The 18139-nt window shown below is 36.6% G+C and overlaps 1 protein-coding gene across 1 annotated transcript; it reads left to right on the top strand.

Annotated features, from left to right (window-relative positions):
- Nucleotides 1–1270: 1270 nt before the first annotated feature.
- On the top strand, nt 1271–17466 carry SHCBP1L (SHC binding and spindle associated 1 like). The gene is made up of 10 exons (XM_087726950.1): nt 1271–1555; nt 4316–4465; nt 5373–5587; nt 7364–7450; nt 8305–8523; nt 9971–10076; nt 11154–11307; nt 12779–13029; nt 15456–15578; nt 17011–17466. The coding sequence occupies exons 1-10, from the start codon at nt 1271–1273 to the stop codon at nt 17242–17244; spliced, it is 1824 nt and encodes a 607-aa protein (XP_087583076.1). The 3' UTR covers nt 17245–17466.
- The last annotated feature ends 673 nt before the right edge of the window (nt 17467–18139 follow it).

Genomic DNA, 18139 nt, shown 5'->3' with positions numbered 1-18139 from the left:
AAATTCTGAAATTATCTTCATACGGAGCAAGATTAGAAATCTCACATGAAGATGCATAAGAGAAGTATTGATGACACAATTGATGAGCCAATCTCAGTGCCAATAGGTAGGCTCTCTAGTGCGATACGCCACTGCCATCTAGGGATTAGCTACATCTGGACTGAATTCTCTAATAATGTAGCCTGATCTTAAGCACATTTAGAAAAATAACCATTTAACTGGAGCTTATTTTTATGCGGATTATTCAGAATATTTCCCTGGAATTTCCCTTTAGTTTGTGAAAAAATGCATGAAAGGAAAAATAAAAATAAAGCTGTGTGATGTCATCACCTTCAGGTGATTTTGCAAGTAGCAACCTAGATTTTGTGCACTGACATACTGTAGAATATTTGCCAACAACTAGATAAGTGTCTTTTCTTGTCATCTTTTTTAGTTAGCTTTTTTGTTTAAAAAATTAAGAGTTATAAAAAATATAGGTCAGCTCAAAGAAGAGTTGTTACGGCCTTAGAAAGTTTTCCAAATTGAAGCAATATTAGTCAGTTGCTCCATTTTTTTTCCTATTTATATAAGCACCAACAGTTTCTTTCTACAGTTTTGTTTTCGGTAGTTAGTCTTGGCGGATTAAATTTTGCAATATCTGAGGCGGGGTAAACTATTTTAGCCCAAACTACCCGTCTTTTTTAGTGGTTTTATAACGTGGCTTGATATTTTTTTTCCCCCTCTACTTTTGTTAAGTCGCCCAGAATCTATTGGATTTGGGCGGCGGATACATTCAAATAAAATAAAAATAAAATAAAAATAAATTAAAAATAAAATAAAAATAAAATAAAAATAAAATAAAAATAAAATAAAATAAATAAAATAAAAAAAATAAAATAAAATAAAAATAAAATAGAAATAAAATAGAAATAAAATAGAAATAAAAATAAAATGAAATTAAAAAAAATATAAAAAAATAAAAATGAAATAAAAATAAAAATAAAATAAAAATGAAATAAAAATAAAATAAAATAAAAATAGCCGCTTCGAAAGCAAAGTAACCGTTCGAAGGCCGCACAGCTAACCGCCACTTTTGGCGACTTTGGGCGCGCGCCTTCACGCCTATTCTGATTGGCTGCCGCGCGCCTCCACGCTGTTCCGATTGGCTGGCGCGCGTCGACGCGCTGTTTGTTGCCCAATAATTAGCTCTAGCCGAGCGAACGGCGTGACGTCCTCGTGGCGGCCGCGCGCCACAAAAAAAAAAAAAAAGGCGCGAGAAAGCGGCGGGGAAATGGCGTCGAGCGCTTCGGACCATCCACAGAAGCAAAGCGCAGCCGAAGAAGAAGAAGAAGGAGCTGCTGCTGCCGCTGCTGCTGCCGGCACGTCTCCGGTCTCATTGGAGAGCCCGCCTCGGAAGGCGAAGGGCCACCGCCTCTTTCGTCTCGGCGGGGAAGAAGACCGCGCGGGCGAGGAAGAAGCCGGGCCCCTGCCGAGAGAATTCCCGTCGTACCTGGGAGCGCTGAGCGGCCGGGAGAAGGTGGCGCTGTATTGCGACGACCTCTTGAAGGGTTGCAAGGTGGGTCGGGAGCCGGTGAAGCTTCCCCTCTGCGCTCGTGTGACGGTGGGAGATTTCTGGACTTCTTCGAAAGGATCCATTGATTGTACATATGCCAGCGATCTCCAACCTTGGTCACTTGAAGACTTGTGGACTTCAACTCCCAGAATTCCTCAGCCAGCAAAGCTGGCTGAGGAATTCTGGGAGTTGAAGTCCACAAGTCTTCAAATGGAAGCTGGCTGAGGAATTCTGGGAGTTGAAGTCCACAAGCCTTCAAATGGCCAAGGTTGGAGCTTGCCTATTTCTAACTGTGTTCTTCCAGAGGAACGTACACAAGGAGTGTTTTTTTTTTTTAAAATGTTCATTTTCTGAACGTTTGTGAGTGTGTGCATGAGAGAGAGAGAAAAAGAGGGAGACGTGGTTGTTGTGAGGCTGAGAGAGAGAGAGTGCATTAGATAGGAAGGCGCCACCATGGAAATGTCATCCCAGAAATTAAGTGGGAAGGTAGCATCCCTAATTGGCATGTTTGAAATGAACCACCTAGTCCTGGTAAAGTTTATCACTGGCATATTTTGCAATGATGGCTTCTGAATATTAAAACATAAAACAGTTTGTTAGGGTTAGAATATGGATCACTATAGATGGTTTGATTTATTGGATTTATATGCCGCCCTTCTCCCAAGGACTCAGGGTGGCGTACATTAAAAAAAACATATTACAAAAGTTTAAAAAAAAATAGAATATCCAAAAAACAAACCTGATTAAGATTAAACAATAACATTTTGAAAATTCGATTAAAATTAACAATAATCTTAAAATTAACAAAAAGATAAAGCTTGCCCCCCCCCCCTCCCTCCCAGATAAGACATATCAGATATATCAGTATATGGTGGCTAAAAAGTGTTCTGTATCAGAGAATCCCTTAAGCCTTTTGGATATGTTTGAATTTGATTCTCAAAAAGAGATGCAGTCCCGCTGTAATTAATCCACCCGAATAGTATGAATGTTGTGCTTTTAATGATGTATTGTCATGTGTCAATTGTCTGTTTCCCTCCCTTTTCGAGTTGTAAGCCGCCCTGAGTCCCCCCAGGGAAAAGGGCGGCATATAAATAAATTACTCTACTCTACTCTACTCTACTCTAATCAATGGAACAACTTGCCTCCAGAAGTTGTAAGTGTTCCAACACTGGATGTTTTTAAGACGTTGGATATCCATTTGTCTGAAGTGGTTTAGGGTTTCCTGCCTAAGTGTTGCAGAAAATGACAGGCTTTAGACTTCTCAGGATACAGGAAGAGTTTATTTGGCAGCCAGGTTCAGAAAGTTAGCCCATGGCTAGCATTGAAAGTTCTGAACAACTTTCATTATTGACGCACGCGTTCTTATACATTCTCAAAGGCAGCATAACACGGAAATACTTAACTCTTTTCTTAGTGGTTACCTTGAGGAGGAAGCCTTATAAGGAGATAGGGTCTTACTTTTGTTATAGGTACTGAGTACGTGTCATTAATGAACTTTAATTGAACCTTGGACTTTTGGCATAGGTTTTCAGTTCAGTTCAGTTCACTTTATTTGTATGCTGCCCTTTTCCCTGGGGGTACTCAGGGCGGCTCACAGTTCAAAAGGGGTGGGGGAAGGACAAACAATTTACAACATAAAAACATTACATCATTTAAGAACTCAACAGTCATACAATTCGAGTAGGGGTTAGAATCTTTAAACCCAGGCCAGCCGGGATAGCCAGATTTTAAGTGCGGCGCGGAAGGTCTGGAGGGTGGTGAGGGTCCGGATCTCCACGGGGAGTTCGTTCCAGAGGGTCGGAGCAGCCACCGAGAAGGCTCTCCTCCGAGTAGTTGCCAGTCTACACTGGCTGGCTGATGGAATTCGGAATTTTGACATAGGGACGTTGGCTAGAACATCATGTGGTTAGGCACTGGCTTCCTGTTCTTTTGCAAGCTCCAACTCTGTCTATGTGGCTTTTAATATAGAAGTAAAGGGGCCCTGAGAGGCTGTCCAGCCTGACCAAGTAGATTTCACACTTAATGTCCAAATCTCACTTTACGTCCTACTTTATAAGAAAGGGGTTGGACTAGAAGACCTTCAAGGACACTTCCAACTCCGTTATTCTATTCTAATTCTACTACTACTCTTTAGTATATTGAATCAGTTATACTAAACACAAGTCAGGCTTGTTTAAAATGTATTATCCACAGGATTTTCTCCACATTAAAGTGCTGACTGCCCACCCTTTAGACAGCAATAAACTCAAAAGCATGAAATGAGCTGCTCCTTTTGCTAGTCCTTATCCCGGTGACATTGATTCTGCTCTGACTCACTGCTTACTGACGCTGTCCTGGTTTTCCATACTTAGTGATTGATAAACAAAATGGTTGGTTTCAATGCATCAGCAACTGATGGTAAAAATATTCACCTGTCATGGCACTGATTGAGGAAGGTCTGAATGCATTACTACAACTTTCTTCTCTAAGCTCTTACCACAATACCTCAAATCTCAGATAAGAAAAGCATAAGAATAAAAAGAACAGAATTATGAGAAGAACTCATTAGTGAAGACTCCCTTTCTTTTTTTTGTTTATATAAGCTGCCTTTTTCAACCGACTGATGGTGAATTTGTCAATGCAATGGTCTTATTAATAAATTTATTTTCTGCCCATCTTGCAGTTCGCGGCATCTGACAAATACAGATCTAACATTGAATGAAAGTGCTAATTTGGATATTATATATATATATTACGTGTGTATATGTTTCTGTTACTTAAAAGGCAGAAGATGCCAATGGAGCTGTGAGTAAGTATCTTGTAGGAAAACTGAAGATGAAGGAAAAGTGGCTTGGAATTTGGAAAACCAACCCAGAACTTTTTTTTGTCAATTCTGAAGAAATTCCCATACCTTTTATTGGGGTGCTTGTCGAGGTAATTATATATATTTTAATATTTTACAGCTTTCTAATACAGCTATCATCAAAAAGACTGTCAATAGCTTGCATAACTTCTGCCAACCAGACACAATGGTCTTCTTTTTTAATCCAATCCATAGATATTGACTGGATCAGACATAGTGAATTTTGATTATAGCACATTTTAAAAGTTTTTGTAGCTTAAATAATTAGTGTGTAGAATGGCTTACATGTTATTGAATACCAATACAATAGGTAGAGCTTTTCCAGGCATAAGATCTTCCCACCTATAAGTTGGATATGTTCTCTGGGGCTTCACATCTGCTCTGCTACCTTTTTCTTCCCAGAAACCCAACTCGTCTCTGATGAGTAGTTGATTGGATATAAAGGGCTTTCTGGTTTCATATTGCAATATCCAAACCGATTTATTGATACTAATAGAGGTTTTTATAAATAGCAAACTGTGATATGGGGGGATATTTAAAAGGAATATCTCATCATCATCTTATGTTTCAGACTTCAGTCTTTCAAAAGGTTGCTCCTTATGCTTAGATTAGGAAAATCATTCCTACTACCTTAAAGATTGATATATGCTGCGGTTACATGCTGAGTGGACAATATTTTTGGCAATATTGTATACATGTGAATGAAATTTGTTTGTGAAAGCACGGAAAAACTTCGAACAATGATCTTGTGTACCACAAATATTGAATTGTCTTCAACCAGGATAAGGGGAGGTGGCCAGGGCAGATTCATATTTCTTTAGCAGTGATGTAAAATAATGAAAGAACTACTATATCCTTCAAATATATGACTGCCCTGAATTCGGTTTCTATATTATAAAAATCAAAAGATTTAGTAAGTATAGAAGTTTCAATGTCACTTATATTTTATAATTGTTTCATTTCTGTTTTACATTCTAGGTAACTTGTAAACTGCCCAGCAATCCTTCAGCTAATTTCAATGTTTCCATATCTATAGCTGAACCTTTTTCCTCTAACATTGCAAATATTCCAAAACAGTTAGTTGATGAAATATTAGAAGAAATGGACTATTGTGTGCCCCTGTTAGAAGTATATCCTATTGAGGGACAGGATAGTGTAGTGTTTGATATAGCCAAAGCTTTAGAAATTGTGAGGTATGAATTTTCAATATGTTTCTTATTATATTAGGATGGTGTTAAGTTGATGTTAATCTGTTTTATACTTAATATGTTGGTTTTAAAGCTAACATTTCATTAAGATTCAGATATTATGAACATTTATTTCATAACTCTTCAAGTTGGGAAAGAAATCAGTAACGACCACAGAGCATATAAAGTTGGCCCTAACATCTATTTTAAATTTTGGAGATTTATTAGCAATCAACAGTACTGCGATGGATAGATAAACAATAAAAAAGAATACTTTACTGGAACACAGTGCTCTTAATATTTTTAATGATTTAATTCTACTAAATGTTGATATTGCTTCTGTTGTGTATTATTGATGGCTACTGTGAACTAGTCACTTCCTTTTTGAACTGTAATGCATAAATTTAATAAATAAAATTATACACAGTATTCTAAATGAAATCTGAGCAGGGCAGAGTATAGTAGAATAATTTCTACTCATGATCTGGAGTCCATAATCCTAGTATTGTACCCCATTTGCTTATTTAGAAGCTACATTACACTGTGGTTCATGTTTAATTTGTGGTTTTATTAGGACACACAGCTCCCTTTCACATGTACTGCTTCCCGACCTGGTTTCTCTTTTCCTATACCTATGCCTTACACTTTCATACCTAGATGCAGTTTCTCTCAATATCAGATCTAAAATGTAAATCACACCAAGAAATACTTCCAAGCTAAGATGTTTTTTTTTAAAGCTTGATTACAGTAATACAATTGTGCAAGTCTGCTTATGCTTTACCCATTCCCTTTCTGAAACTGATATAAATTGCTGTATGTGTATTCTCTGTCTACCTGCTTCATTTATTGCATTTATTGCATTTAACCAATATTTCCTCTTGCTTTGGTATTAAGGATTTTCTCTCTCTCCATCCATGGCATTATCTTTACATTAGAATCCATCCTGTTCATTTCATCCTATTGCTTAGATCTTTTAAAATCCTTTCTGATCTAAAGTATTAATGCCCCTTTCAACTTTATGTCATCTGTATTCTGGATAAGTCTCTGAAATTCTTGAAAGAAGGTGTTGATAAAACAAAGTTGAATAGGACAGAGCAGAGGTGGGTTGCTATTTTTTTTACTACTGGTTCGGACGTGCTCCTGTGCCCACTTGTGCTTCCGGGTGGGTGGGTGGAGCCTCCCACCGCTGCTACTATTGGTTCGGGCAATCCGGGCCGAACCGTCAGCAACCCACCTCTGGTACAGAGCCATTTAGCAATCCACTCAGTTTTGCCTTTCAGCTGATGGAACTATTTAGACCTTGTTTATATTTTATTAAACATTATGAGGTACTCTCTAAAAGTTTCTGCTGAGGTCCAAATAAACTATAGTATGTTGATGTTATTCCCCAATTTAAAATAATTAAGAATATTTTAAGAATAGCTCAAAACATACATACACACATACACATACACACACACACACACACACACACACACACACACACACACAAATATATATAGAGAGATTCACATTTGGTGAAGTAGATTGTAAGATAAAAAAACTGGTAATAAAATGATTCAGTTGTGAAATGAACAACGTAATATGCACCATCTACCATACTATAGCATAAATAATGAGATAAATGAAAGGGGTCAATGTATAAATACTGTTCTGAAAATATTACAACAAAAATTACAACAAAGGCTATATTTTAAAATACTTTTTTCTGTTTTTCACTCCCTGCACCCTTTTTATAGAACATTAAAATATAAATGTAATATCGCTATGGTTTTTACTTAGATTTTTCTATGACTTCCTTTGGAGAGATTGGGATGATGATGAAAATAGTGAGACCTATGCTGCATTAATGGAAGAGAGAATTAAAATGTAAGTAGACATAAGTAGAATTAAGTAGACTTAATTCTCACCAACAGGAAATGAAATATTAAGACAGAATTTTAACATAGTTGGAGTAGTGCTAGAAGCGTTCATATTAAAATGTTTTCTTACCAAAATATACATACTCTCTGACATCCCCATTAAAGATTAACCTTTTTCATAGTAAAGCAGCCTGTGTGAATATCTTCAATTTATTTTTATTTGTTCACTAAGTTTATATTTTACTTCAGTCACTGATAACACTTAGAATTATCCAACATTGATAAATCTGGTTAAAATATAACAACATTACTATACCAAAGTCAAACTACCTGTACATATAAACACAGAATCATCCGATTTATATCTGACAAATAATCCAAAACATGAGAGAACATTTAAGCATCTGTGATGGCACAATAATTGGAATGCAGTATTGCAAGCTAACTCACTGTTCACTGCTAGGAGTTCGATTCCGGCCGGCTCAAGATTAACTCAGCCTTCCATCCTTCCAAGATCAATAAAATGAGGATCCAAATTGTTGGGGGCATACATGCTAACTCTGTAAACCGCTAAGAGAATGATGTAAAGCACAGTGAAGCGGTATATAAGTCTTAATTGCTATTGCTATCTCAACCTGCAGGACCTACTGGAACAACAACCTCTTCACACATTCAAGTTGCAATTATACAGTTTTACTCGCAGGCATAGAGGGATTCAAACGTACACTTGAGAGTTGGATTGGGGATTGCACTGTAGTATTCCAACCCATAGTCATCACCTTATTACCAGTTATACAATTGATTTTTTGATATGCGTTTTCAAAAGTTAAATTTCTGTTTGTTTTAAATTTTTTTTTTTAGTTGGTGTGATATTCAGAATGGAATTATTCCAGCTCCAATTGCCCATCGCTTTAAAAGAAATTTGGAAAAATACAAGAGCATGCATTTGGAATTAATTCAGTACCAAAGTAACGTCAAGGAAGAGCCCACAGCAGAAGAAGCTGTTGAATGTTGGAAAAAATATTATGAATTAATAATGCTATGCGGCCTGTTGAAAATATGGGAAGATTTACGTTTAAGGTAATTTCATTTGTTGTGTTATCCAATTTTTATTTGATAATTGTCAACACAATTTTATTTTTTAGTAAATTTGCGAATTCTTTAATGCTATTTACATATTTTTTCAAAAATAAGTTCCATTGAATTCAGTGTTTATAATTCCCATTTATGCTAATAAAGGATTGATTCAATGTATTGTAATTTTTATTTATTCAATGAAATTTCCATTAAAATCAGTGAGACAAACATTTAGGCTTTTTTCAGGCAAGCTTGAGATAAACAGGGATGCAATAATAAAAGAACTTATGATTTATTGTAGAAATGCTAAGAGTATCATTTTATAAGCTAGTTCTAATGTATCTAATGCTAGTTCTGTTTATACTACATCAGTTTTAAATTCTAATCATTTGTATCTATTCATTGTTTGATAAAAATCCAAGCTAGTACCAGTCAGCTTGATTTTGTCCATCTTAGTAAGTCCCATCCCATAAATAAATGTTTCAAATGCCAGTTCTGTTAATGTGGAAAGAGGCAACCTCCTAAGAAACAATGATATCTGTTAATACATTTTTAAAATACTACCGTAGTATTTTCATAAGTAATAATAGACTATCCTTTGATAAGTGCAAATTTATTTTAAATGGAATTTATTAAAATATTGTTCCAGGAGTTTTTGCCTTTATTTGCTCAAATTAAACATTAGAACATAACGAGTAATAAAAAAATTAAATACATTTAATTCTGCATATTAAAAAAATTACTCTGTTTACTGTTATACAGTCCTAATTCAATGTATTTTGTGAATAAATGTTATTTCCCTGAATTTCACACTACGTTTTAAAAATTAAACTCATTTAAAAATATGTAAGCTAATTTAACTTGGAAATTAATAGCAGATTTTGTTTTTCATATTTCTTAAAAAGCAAACTTTTTATACTTAAATAAATTGTGTAAAATTGATTACAGAAAGAAAACATTCTAAAATCTCTTGCTAATTGCATCCCCAGTTCAGTAATTAATTCTAATAGCTTCCCATTTAAATAATAATTTGCCCTTCAGAATATCTTACACAAATAAGCCTTGCTAATAATTTTAAATCATTTTTAGAATAGTTAAGTGGTTTCAAATGTTATTTAAGCCACAGTTTAAATTTTGAGTGTTAAAAACAATTATTTTTTCAAAAGAAAATAGGATTTAATTTCTTCACATATATCTGAGATGTGTTTTCTGAAGTGGATTTCTCTGACTTTAAGTATATCAAAGAATTTCAGGTTACTATGACGGAAGCAAAAAGCCTTTTTCCCCCTCAAGTGGTGCATATTTATATTTAAAACATATTAGATTTTTTAAAAAGAGCTAATTAAAGCCTTTTTCTGTATTCCACTTGTCTACCCTGTAATTATGGATATGATTGATGGGGAACCACAGATCTAAAGTTAATTGTGATAGAATTTATTTCTAATTTTAGAGCTCATGGCCCCTTGGCCCCAAGGATCCTGAAGCGTAGAAAAGGACACAGACACGATGGGGAAATTGTAACTTACATTGTTGCAAAAACAGTGACAGCAGAAGTGGTAAGAAATGTTCAAGTGGTTGATAGATGTTCCTTAATGCTACATTCACTAGCAGAAGCCTTTTGTATAATGTGTAATTATACAAAGAAGTATAATTTGGCATTAAGATTATTCTTTCGAGTCATTGGGAAGATATTTGCTCTGTTTTAATGTATTTTTCAATGCCATAATAAAAAGATGATAGTTGCAGGCTTGCTGTAGTTATACAAAAGTCTGGACAACAGGATTAAATGCTATTATATAGATACTTCACGAACCTTAGCAGAAGAGTTCTTGCATGGAAGAATTGTCTTAATAAAACTTTGCAAACACTAGTATTAAGGTGACTAAAAGAGTAAATAGCAATAACAATAGTACTTATATATTGCTTCATGGAGCTGTACAGCATTCTCCAAGCCCGAGATGGTGAACCTATGGCAAGTGTGCCACAGGGGGCAAGCGGAGCCATTTCTGAGGGCACGTGAGGCGTTGCCCTGTCAGCTCCAGTGCGCTGGCCAGCTGATTTTTGGCCTTGATTTTTGGCCTTGATTTTTGGCCATTTTTCACCCTCTGATCGAGGCTCCCTGCAGGGAAGCCTCCTGAAGCCCGGGGAGGGCAAAAAACGACCCAGCACGGAAACTGGAAGTCTTCGAATTTGCATGTTGGGCCGTTTTTTGCCCGCTCCAGGCTCCTAGAAAGCCTCTAGAGCCTGGGGAGGGCGAAAAACAGACCTATCGGGCCTACCGGTAGTCGGAAAACGGGCCGTTTCCAGCCTTTGGGGGGCAGGGGAGACCATTTTCACCCTCTCCGGCTCCAAGAAAGCCATGCGTGGGGCAGCAGGGGGGAGGTCACACACATGCGCAGGGGGCAAAGCATAGGGGGCATTAAATTATGGGTGTCGGCATGCAAGCGCATGCAATAGGGCGCATGTGCTTTTGGCACCTGAGACGAAAAAGGTTTGCCATCCCTGCTTTAAGCGGTTTACAGTCAACATATTGGTGCAAACAATCTGGGTCCTCAATTTACCAACCTTGGGAGGATGAAGAAACATACATACTAATTCTCAAATGTTATTTTTTTCCTCTTTCATATCTCTAGGCTAAAGAATTATCCTCTGATAGAGTTGTTCAAAAGAATGAGAACCTAAACATAGCTTTGGACCGCTGTTATAGTGGTGATAATGTGCTTATTTTCCCTGGAGAATATAAAGCAGCAAACCTGTCCATGTTAACTGAAGATATTATTATTAAAGGCATTAGTATACTTTCTCTCTTTTTTGCATTTAAAGTTGCCTAATGGAAAGAATATTGTAATTTTCTGTTGAGGTGAAAGAAAATGTTGGATAGAACAATTTGCCTTGGTTTGTAAATTTTTCAGAGACTTATTTAAATATGAAAACATTTCTCATTTTACTCTGTCAAAGCTTCTTAATGCATGCTTAAAGTAATTGCATATATATACACAATATATTGAAACCATTTGAATAGCCAAAATTATTGAGGGAACTATTCTGAGATTCACCTCAACTTCCCCAATACCACCACTTTGAGTCTGGCTTAAATGAGCTTAAGGTATCATGACTATTGCTGCTGATTATATTTGATTAGCATATGTGCACCCTGGATTGTTAAATCAGGCAAGGAATTGCTATTGCATCAGTCTGTGCATGTTCTCATAAGATTGCATTTTTTAAAATTGTACAACTTTAGCACTACTATACACTTCATATTTGTTATTTATGAAATACGATGTTAAGAGTTCGTCAAAAACTTAGAAACAGTCCTTATTCCTACCTGTTTTTCTGTCATCTATAGCATATCTATAATCATATATATATATATAATATATTAGATTTCTTTTACAACCCCCGGTATGCCCAAATATGGGAGGAAGATCACTACTTCCCTTCTCTGTCCTTCGGCTCGTCACAAGAGACCATCCAGGCAGAAACCCAATATTTTTACTGTTGCCTTTTTGTTACATTTTATTGTATTTGTGCTGATAAATAAATAAAGGGAGACTAGTATAGATCTATTTCAAGCTATTTAGCTCTCATCAGCTAGCCATACCCTTACTGGGATTAGCACAGGTTCTAATCCCAGTAAGCGTATGGCGAGCTGATGAGAGCTAAATAGCTTGAAATAGATCTATACTAGTCTCCCTTTATTTATCAGCACAAATACAACTATATATATATATATATATATATATATATATATATATATATATATATATATATATATATATATATATATATATATATATATATATATATATATATATATATATATATATATATATATATATATATATATATATATATATATATATATATATATATATATATATATATATATATATATATATATATATAAAATCAGGGGTGACAAACCTGTGTCATCACAGTGGTGTCACGTGATGTATTGGGACTTTCCCCCCTTCACTAAACCGGGCGTGGCCAGCACGTGATGCATCGGGCCATGGGCCACAGGTTTGAAAGCCCTGATCTATATCTTATCCATCCATCCATCCTTTTGATGCATTAGATTTGTTTGTTGCCCAATCTTGCCTCAAGGCAACCCTACAATGGCTTACTTATAAAAACTGTAAAACCATAAAAGATATAATATTTCTGAAAACAATAAAATAGAATTATAATTTTGCTTTCACTGTTGGATGTGTTAAAATACTAAGTTGCTTTTTAATGTCATTTTCTCCTTCAGGAGTTGGAAAACCGGAGGAAATTGTGATAGTTTCAGAACCTGCTAATGAGAGTTTTGTAGTATCTAGGGCTAAAAATGTCAAATTCATGAATATTACCTTGCTTCAGCAAGGGACTGTTGATGGAATTATTGTAGTTGAATCTGGACACACAATTGTGGAGAATTGTATATTGAAGTGTGAAGGAACTGGTGTCTGTGTACTCGTCGGGGCTTCATTGACAATTACAAACAGTGAAATTACTGGAGCACAGGTATATTCGCTTTTAGTTCATTCAAGATACAGCATGAATGCATGAATGTAAAACATTTACTAAGGTTGAGCAATAACCTATACCTGTACGTTAGAAGGGAGATAGGGGCAATGCAAACATTTAATTTTTGTTGCCATCTAATAACCATCATTTTTGCAGTTGCAATCTGGTAGCCCTGAGATTTCAGTTGCCTTCCAGCCAAATTTTTAATGTAATCTCTTGGCCATTCTCAAATCCTTTCAAAAATATGAAACTTGTAAGGTTCAAGACAGATTCCAAAGGCAGTCTTAATTGATACCTCTTTTTTAGATTTAATGTAAATATTGATTGTTGACTGACCTCCAGTTTTCTAATGCAATAAGCTAGTCACTTGATCCTTAATTATTAAATATTTTACCCATCACTAGAATCAAAGTCTTTTTAAGGTTTTGAGTGAGTTTATGTGCTAAAACAAACAACTTGAATTTTTGAGAATGTTAGGCTCGAAAGTAGCCAATAGTAGCGAGCTTTGACTAACCAATCAAAATGCACAGAGGCTAAATCTATGAGCCAATCAATGTTGTCATACTCTCTGACTATAAATAGGTATGAAAAGCATCAAGAAATTTAATTTAACTCTGGCTGCGGGCGAGGATGAAGGCCTTTGTTTTCACCAGTACTGAGCAGTGGCATCACATCGTTATACTTCATGAAAAGTTACTCCTGTACAGAAATAGCCAAGAGAGTGAAATGCCATCGCACCACAGTGAGCAGAGTGCTTGAAAAATACCAAATTACTGATTCAGTTGATGACAGGCTCCACTCTGGAAGATCAAGAAAGTCGACAAAACGGCAGGATCGGGCTCTGCAACGCATTTCAATGGCTGACAGGATACTCGCCTCACCTCAGATTACAAGAATTTGGGGTAAAACGTGATGTTAAAGTGTGCACAAGCACAGTGCGTTGCAGACTGCTTGCCACAGCACTCAAAAGGCTGCAGGGCTCGAAGTAAACTTTTGCTCACTGCTCCCGTCGACCTGCGTGGGCCTAGAAGTATGCCAAGTGGACCAACGAACAGTGGGCCAAGGTCATCTTCAGTGACGAGAGCAATTTCTACTTGACTGGGAATCAGTGCAATAAGTATGTCAGATTTCCAGCTGAAGAATTTGGGCCGTACTACCTAAATCTATCTGAAGCATCCATTGCATGTGATGATCTGTATCTGTATCGCTGCTTCTGGAATTGGTTGGATACAAATCGTGCAGGGAATCATGAATTCCAAGCAGGATGTTGAAGTCCTGGGAAAGACCATGCTTCCTTCAGCTCAGCAACTTGTAGGGAAGGACTTTTACTTCCAGGATGACAACACTCCTTGTCATCGAGCCAAGTCCGTCTAGCAGTGGATGAAGAAGCATGGTGTTCGACTCCTGGATTGGCCAGCTCAGAGCCCAGATTTGAACCCAATTGAGAACTTGTGGGTCAAGTTTGGTTACGAAACAAGCAAGAAGCATCCGAACACCAAGCAGGAGCTGATTGAATCCATTATTGCAGCCTGGCACCACATTGTCACCAAAGATCACGTGCAAAGGCTTATATAGTCTATGCCGAAGCGATGCCGCCTGGTGATAAGCAATAAGGGCTGGCCAATTTCATATTAGTAACCATGTTTGGTTACCTAAACGGTCCTTTTCAGGGCCACAAACAATAAAAGTGTTAACAAAACACTAGCATCGGCCTTAGTAATTGCAACACGTATGCCATCACTGGGTATGCATCAGTTCATCTGTTTTCAAAGTCATTGTAAGCATGCAAGATAATTCACAATCCCCATCCAAACAGCACCTAATTGCAAAAATCTTATGCTTTTCACTTAAAAACACCAGTATTTATTTAAATATAACTATTTGTATAGCAGTTAGCATAAAATATCATAAAATCAATTGGCCTATCCAAAAAATGTAAACCGTAAAGTTTGCAGAACTTTTTCACACAGCTGTAGTTTGCTACTACATCATGATTGGAAACTGCTATTGATTTTCATCACCTGTGGGTTTAAACCTGAGTGCATTAAACGTAATAGAAAATGAGTTGTTTGTGTATATTGTGGGTGTGTAAATCATTAATTATGACATAGTATGATTTAAGTACGATTCAACCAACTCTCAAAAAGTTATTTGTTGAACTAAATATATAAGGAAAGATAAAGAGCACGAGTTATGGACATTTTACATCTATGATTTATTTAGTTACATTTTGCTATTGCATCTTTAAAAAGAAAACTCTATTTTGATTTCCTTTTTGTTTTGATCATGACTATTTGGGGTTTTATTAAAGGACAAGTTTGTCTCCATTTTCTTCTGACTAACCAGATCTCATTTTCCTTTGCAATGAACTACTTAGAAATTTTATTCATCACTGCTACATTAAAATTTGTTTTTATACTCAGGGAGCTGGTGTTGAGTTATATCCAGGAAGTGTGGCTACCTTGGAGGATAACAAAATTCACCATTGCAATAACTTCAGAATGAGTGATTCTTCACGGGGTAGTCTTGGTGGAATTAACATAAAGGTAAAATCATTGCTGACAGAGGATTGTCACTCAAACTGTTGCTCACATAGTAGAATCAGCCAATTGTTTCAACTTTCAATTTGCTTTTTTATTAAACTTCATTTGCAGATTTCAATAATGAAGGTTTTTTCAAATGGTTGCTCTTTCTGCCTCAGGCACATTGCTAATGTGAAGAACAAATAAGCCAATATTTTTAGACTTGTGTGAGGTAGCTGGTTTAATGTACCTATTTTCTTCCTTAGCACCTCCCTAGTTCACAAAAATCAAAATAAGAGTTGGAAGGGACCTTGGAGGTTCCTCTTCTATTCCCTCATCTAAATTGTTTATGAAGATATTGAAGGGTAGTGGGCCTAAAACAGAACCTTGGGGTACCCCACTGCATGCTCCCCCCACTGTAAGTTCCATCAGTTACAAATCCCTCTGGTGGTGATGCTGTCTAACCCATACTTATCTGTTCTGACCCCCCTCGTTCCACACCAAAGCACACTCCGAGCCAGAGATAAATTACGGCATTTAATTAACAGACAAACAGGTCCTTGGCAGCAACCCGACACAGACAGGTTTGGGCAGTAATAAACACAGATAAGGCTTGGCAGCAATCCATCCTGCCAAGCTCATACAAAGTTCTCCGACATTCGATCCTGTGTTGACTTCTGCGAAGAGGGTCGTGTGCACAAGTAGCCTTTTTATAGTCTGGAGAGGAGCCTAATGACCACCAGCTAAGTGCAATCACCTCCTATAATTGCGTAATTGTTCCTGACGCCTAGTAGCTCTTTGATGCTGGGCATCCAGGAACAACTCACTACTGGTGTTCGGCTTACTCTCCCTTGTCTCCTCCCCACTGGTCCAAGGCTCAGGTGCCTCCTGGGGCCAACCAGCCTCTGCACCCTGCTTGGAGTCGGAACCCTGTTGAGGGTCCTCCAGAGCCGACTCATAGGGCCCCTCGCTGTCGGAGTCTGGTGGCAACTCCAAAAGCTCCTGCTGGGCCACAACACTTATCTATCTTGCCAAGTAGTAGGTTATGGACTATGTTATCAAAGTTTTACTGAAATCCAAGTAAATTATGTCTACAGCATTTTTGTGGTCCACTAATTTAGTTATTTTGTCAAAGAATTTAAAACAAAAGTAAAATGATTGAGCTTGCCTACTTGGGAAGGCATAAGAGTTGTGAAGTGATTTTCCAGGCCACACTTGAGCTGTGAGTTAAATCACTTCTGTTCTAAACCATATGTGATGGTCTACTTTTTGTAATTGACTGGACTCGAACTACACACTAAACTAATAGCCTCCCCTAAGCCCAGCTTATGAATTCAGTTGCACTCCGCATCAGATATCACTGACAGAGACTGGAAAATTTGAAATGATGTCCATGTTTAAATAGATAACTAAATAGAGAAAGACTGAAATTATTAACGTGTTAATTCTTTAACAGGTCCTCCCTGCTCCTAAACTAAAAATGAAAAATAACCATATTTATAGTAACAATGGTTACGGAGTGACAATTATGAAGCCTTCTGAACAGCTGGGCACTACAGCAGACGAAACCATGGAATGTGCTGCAGCAGGAGACGGAGAAGATTCCGTTTCTAAACTAATGCAGGAACTGACTCTTCAGATAAATGCAAATACACTGGAAGACATTAAAGGCATCAGCCTAGTTAACTGAAGCTGCAGGATATCATGGTTTAGCCATGTCTTATGGCACAAGAGAAAAGTTTATATTATTAAAAACACTGCTGTATAATAAATACTGTTAAAACAGTGGCTTTTATAAGCATTTCATAGGTAAAGAGAAAACTGAAAAGTAGTATGAATGCATTTAAGCTTATTTTTTTAATCTAATAACTTCCTGTATCAGCAATTTAATAAATCAAAGGATTGAATTCTATTTGTACCCTTCCATCATATTCATATATCTTGTTATTTAGGAACGTAATCTTTCAAAGATGAAGGTAGACTGGCTTTAGGAAAAAATTAAAAACAATTCATCATTGAATCTACTATGCTTATCAATTTTATTTTTACTACATTATAATTAGCAATATTACATTCAGGACAAATAGAAGTTTTCTTTTAAAACTTGAGCATTATATTAAATTTAAAAAAATAAAGAGAAACTACATCCTTAGAAATAGTCCTAATTTGTAAAGCTGCGATAAGGACTGTCTACATTACGGACGAGGATATCATCCCTTGTAGATATAAGGCTGGCTCAAAAATCAGACTTAAAAAATGCTCATCAGTCATTCTTTACCAAATTGGAGGAATTGAATGGGATTTTTAATCGTATTTTATTTTGAAGGAAAAGAGGATGCTTAACAGATTTATAGGTGACACAATATTTAGCGGGATAACTAATGTCTTCATTCTTAGAAAATTAAAAAGAATTACAGTATTTTTCGGAGTATAAGATGCTCTGGAGCAGTGGTTCTCAACCTTCCCAATGCCGCGACCCTTTAATACGGTTCCTCGTGTTGTGGTGACCCCCAGCCATAAAATTGGTGTCTCGCTTCCTAAGACCATCAAAAATATGTGTTTTCCGATGGTCTTAGGCGACTCCT

Source organism: Thamnophis sirtalis, unplaced genomic scaffold (genome assembly GCF_051295495.1).
Source record: "Thamnophis sirtalis isolate CommonGarterSnake01/CBP01778 unplaced genomic scaffold, rThaSir2_p1.2 scaffold_12, whole genome shotgun sequence".
In the NCBI taxonomy this organism is placed as follows: Eukaryota; Metazoa; Chordata; class Lepidosauria; order Squamata; family Natricidae; genus Thamnophis; species Thamnophis sirtalis.
Note: the sequence above shows the minus strand (reverse complement) of the source record. Positions and strands in the feature narration are given on the sequence as shown.

What these genes read in the sequence shown, in the direction of transcription:
- SHCBP1L (XM_087726950.1), top strand. Translation starts at nt 1,271, where the DNA reads ATGGCGTCGAGCGCTTCGGACCATCCACAGAAGCAAAGCGCAGCCGAA. An exon ending in ACCTCTTGAAGGGTTGCAAG is followed by an intron (nt 1,556 to 4,315) that starts GTGGGTCGGGAG and finishes GTTACTTAAAAG; the next exon opens with GCAGAAGATGCCAATGGAGC. An exon ending in TTATTGGGGTGCTTGTCGAG is followed by an intron (nt 4,466 to 5,372) that starts GTAATTATATAT and finishes TTTACATTCTAG; the next exon opens with GTAACTTGTAAACTGCCCAG.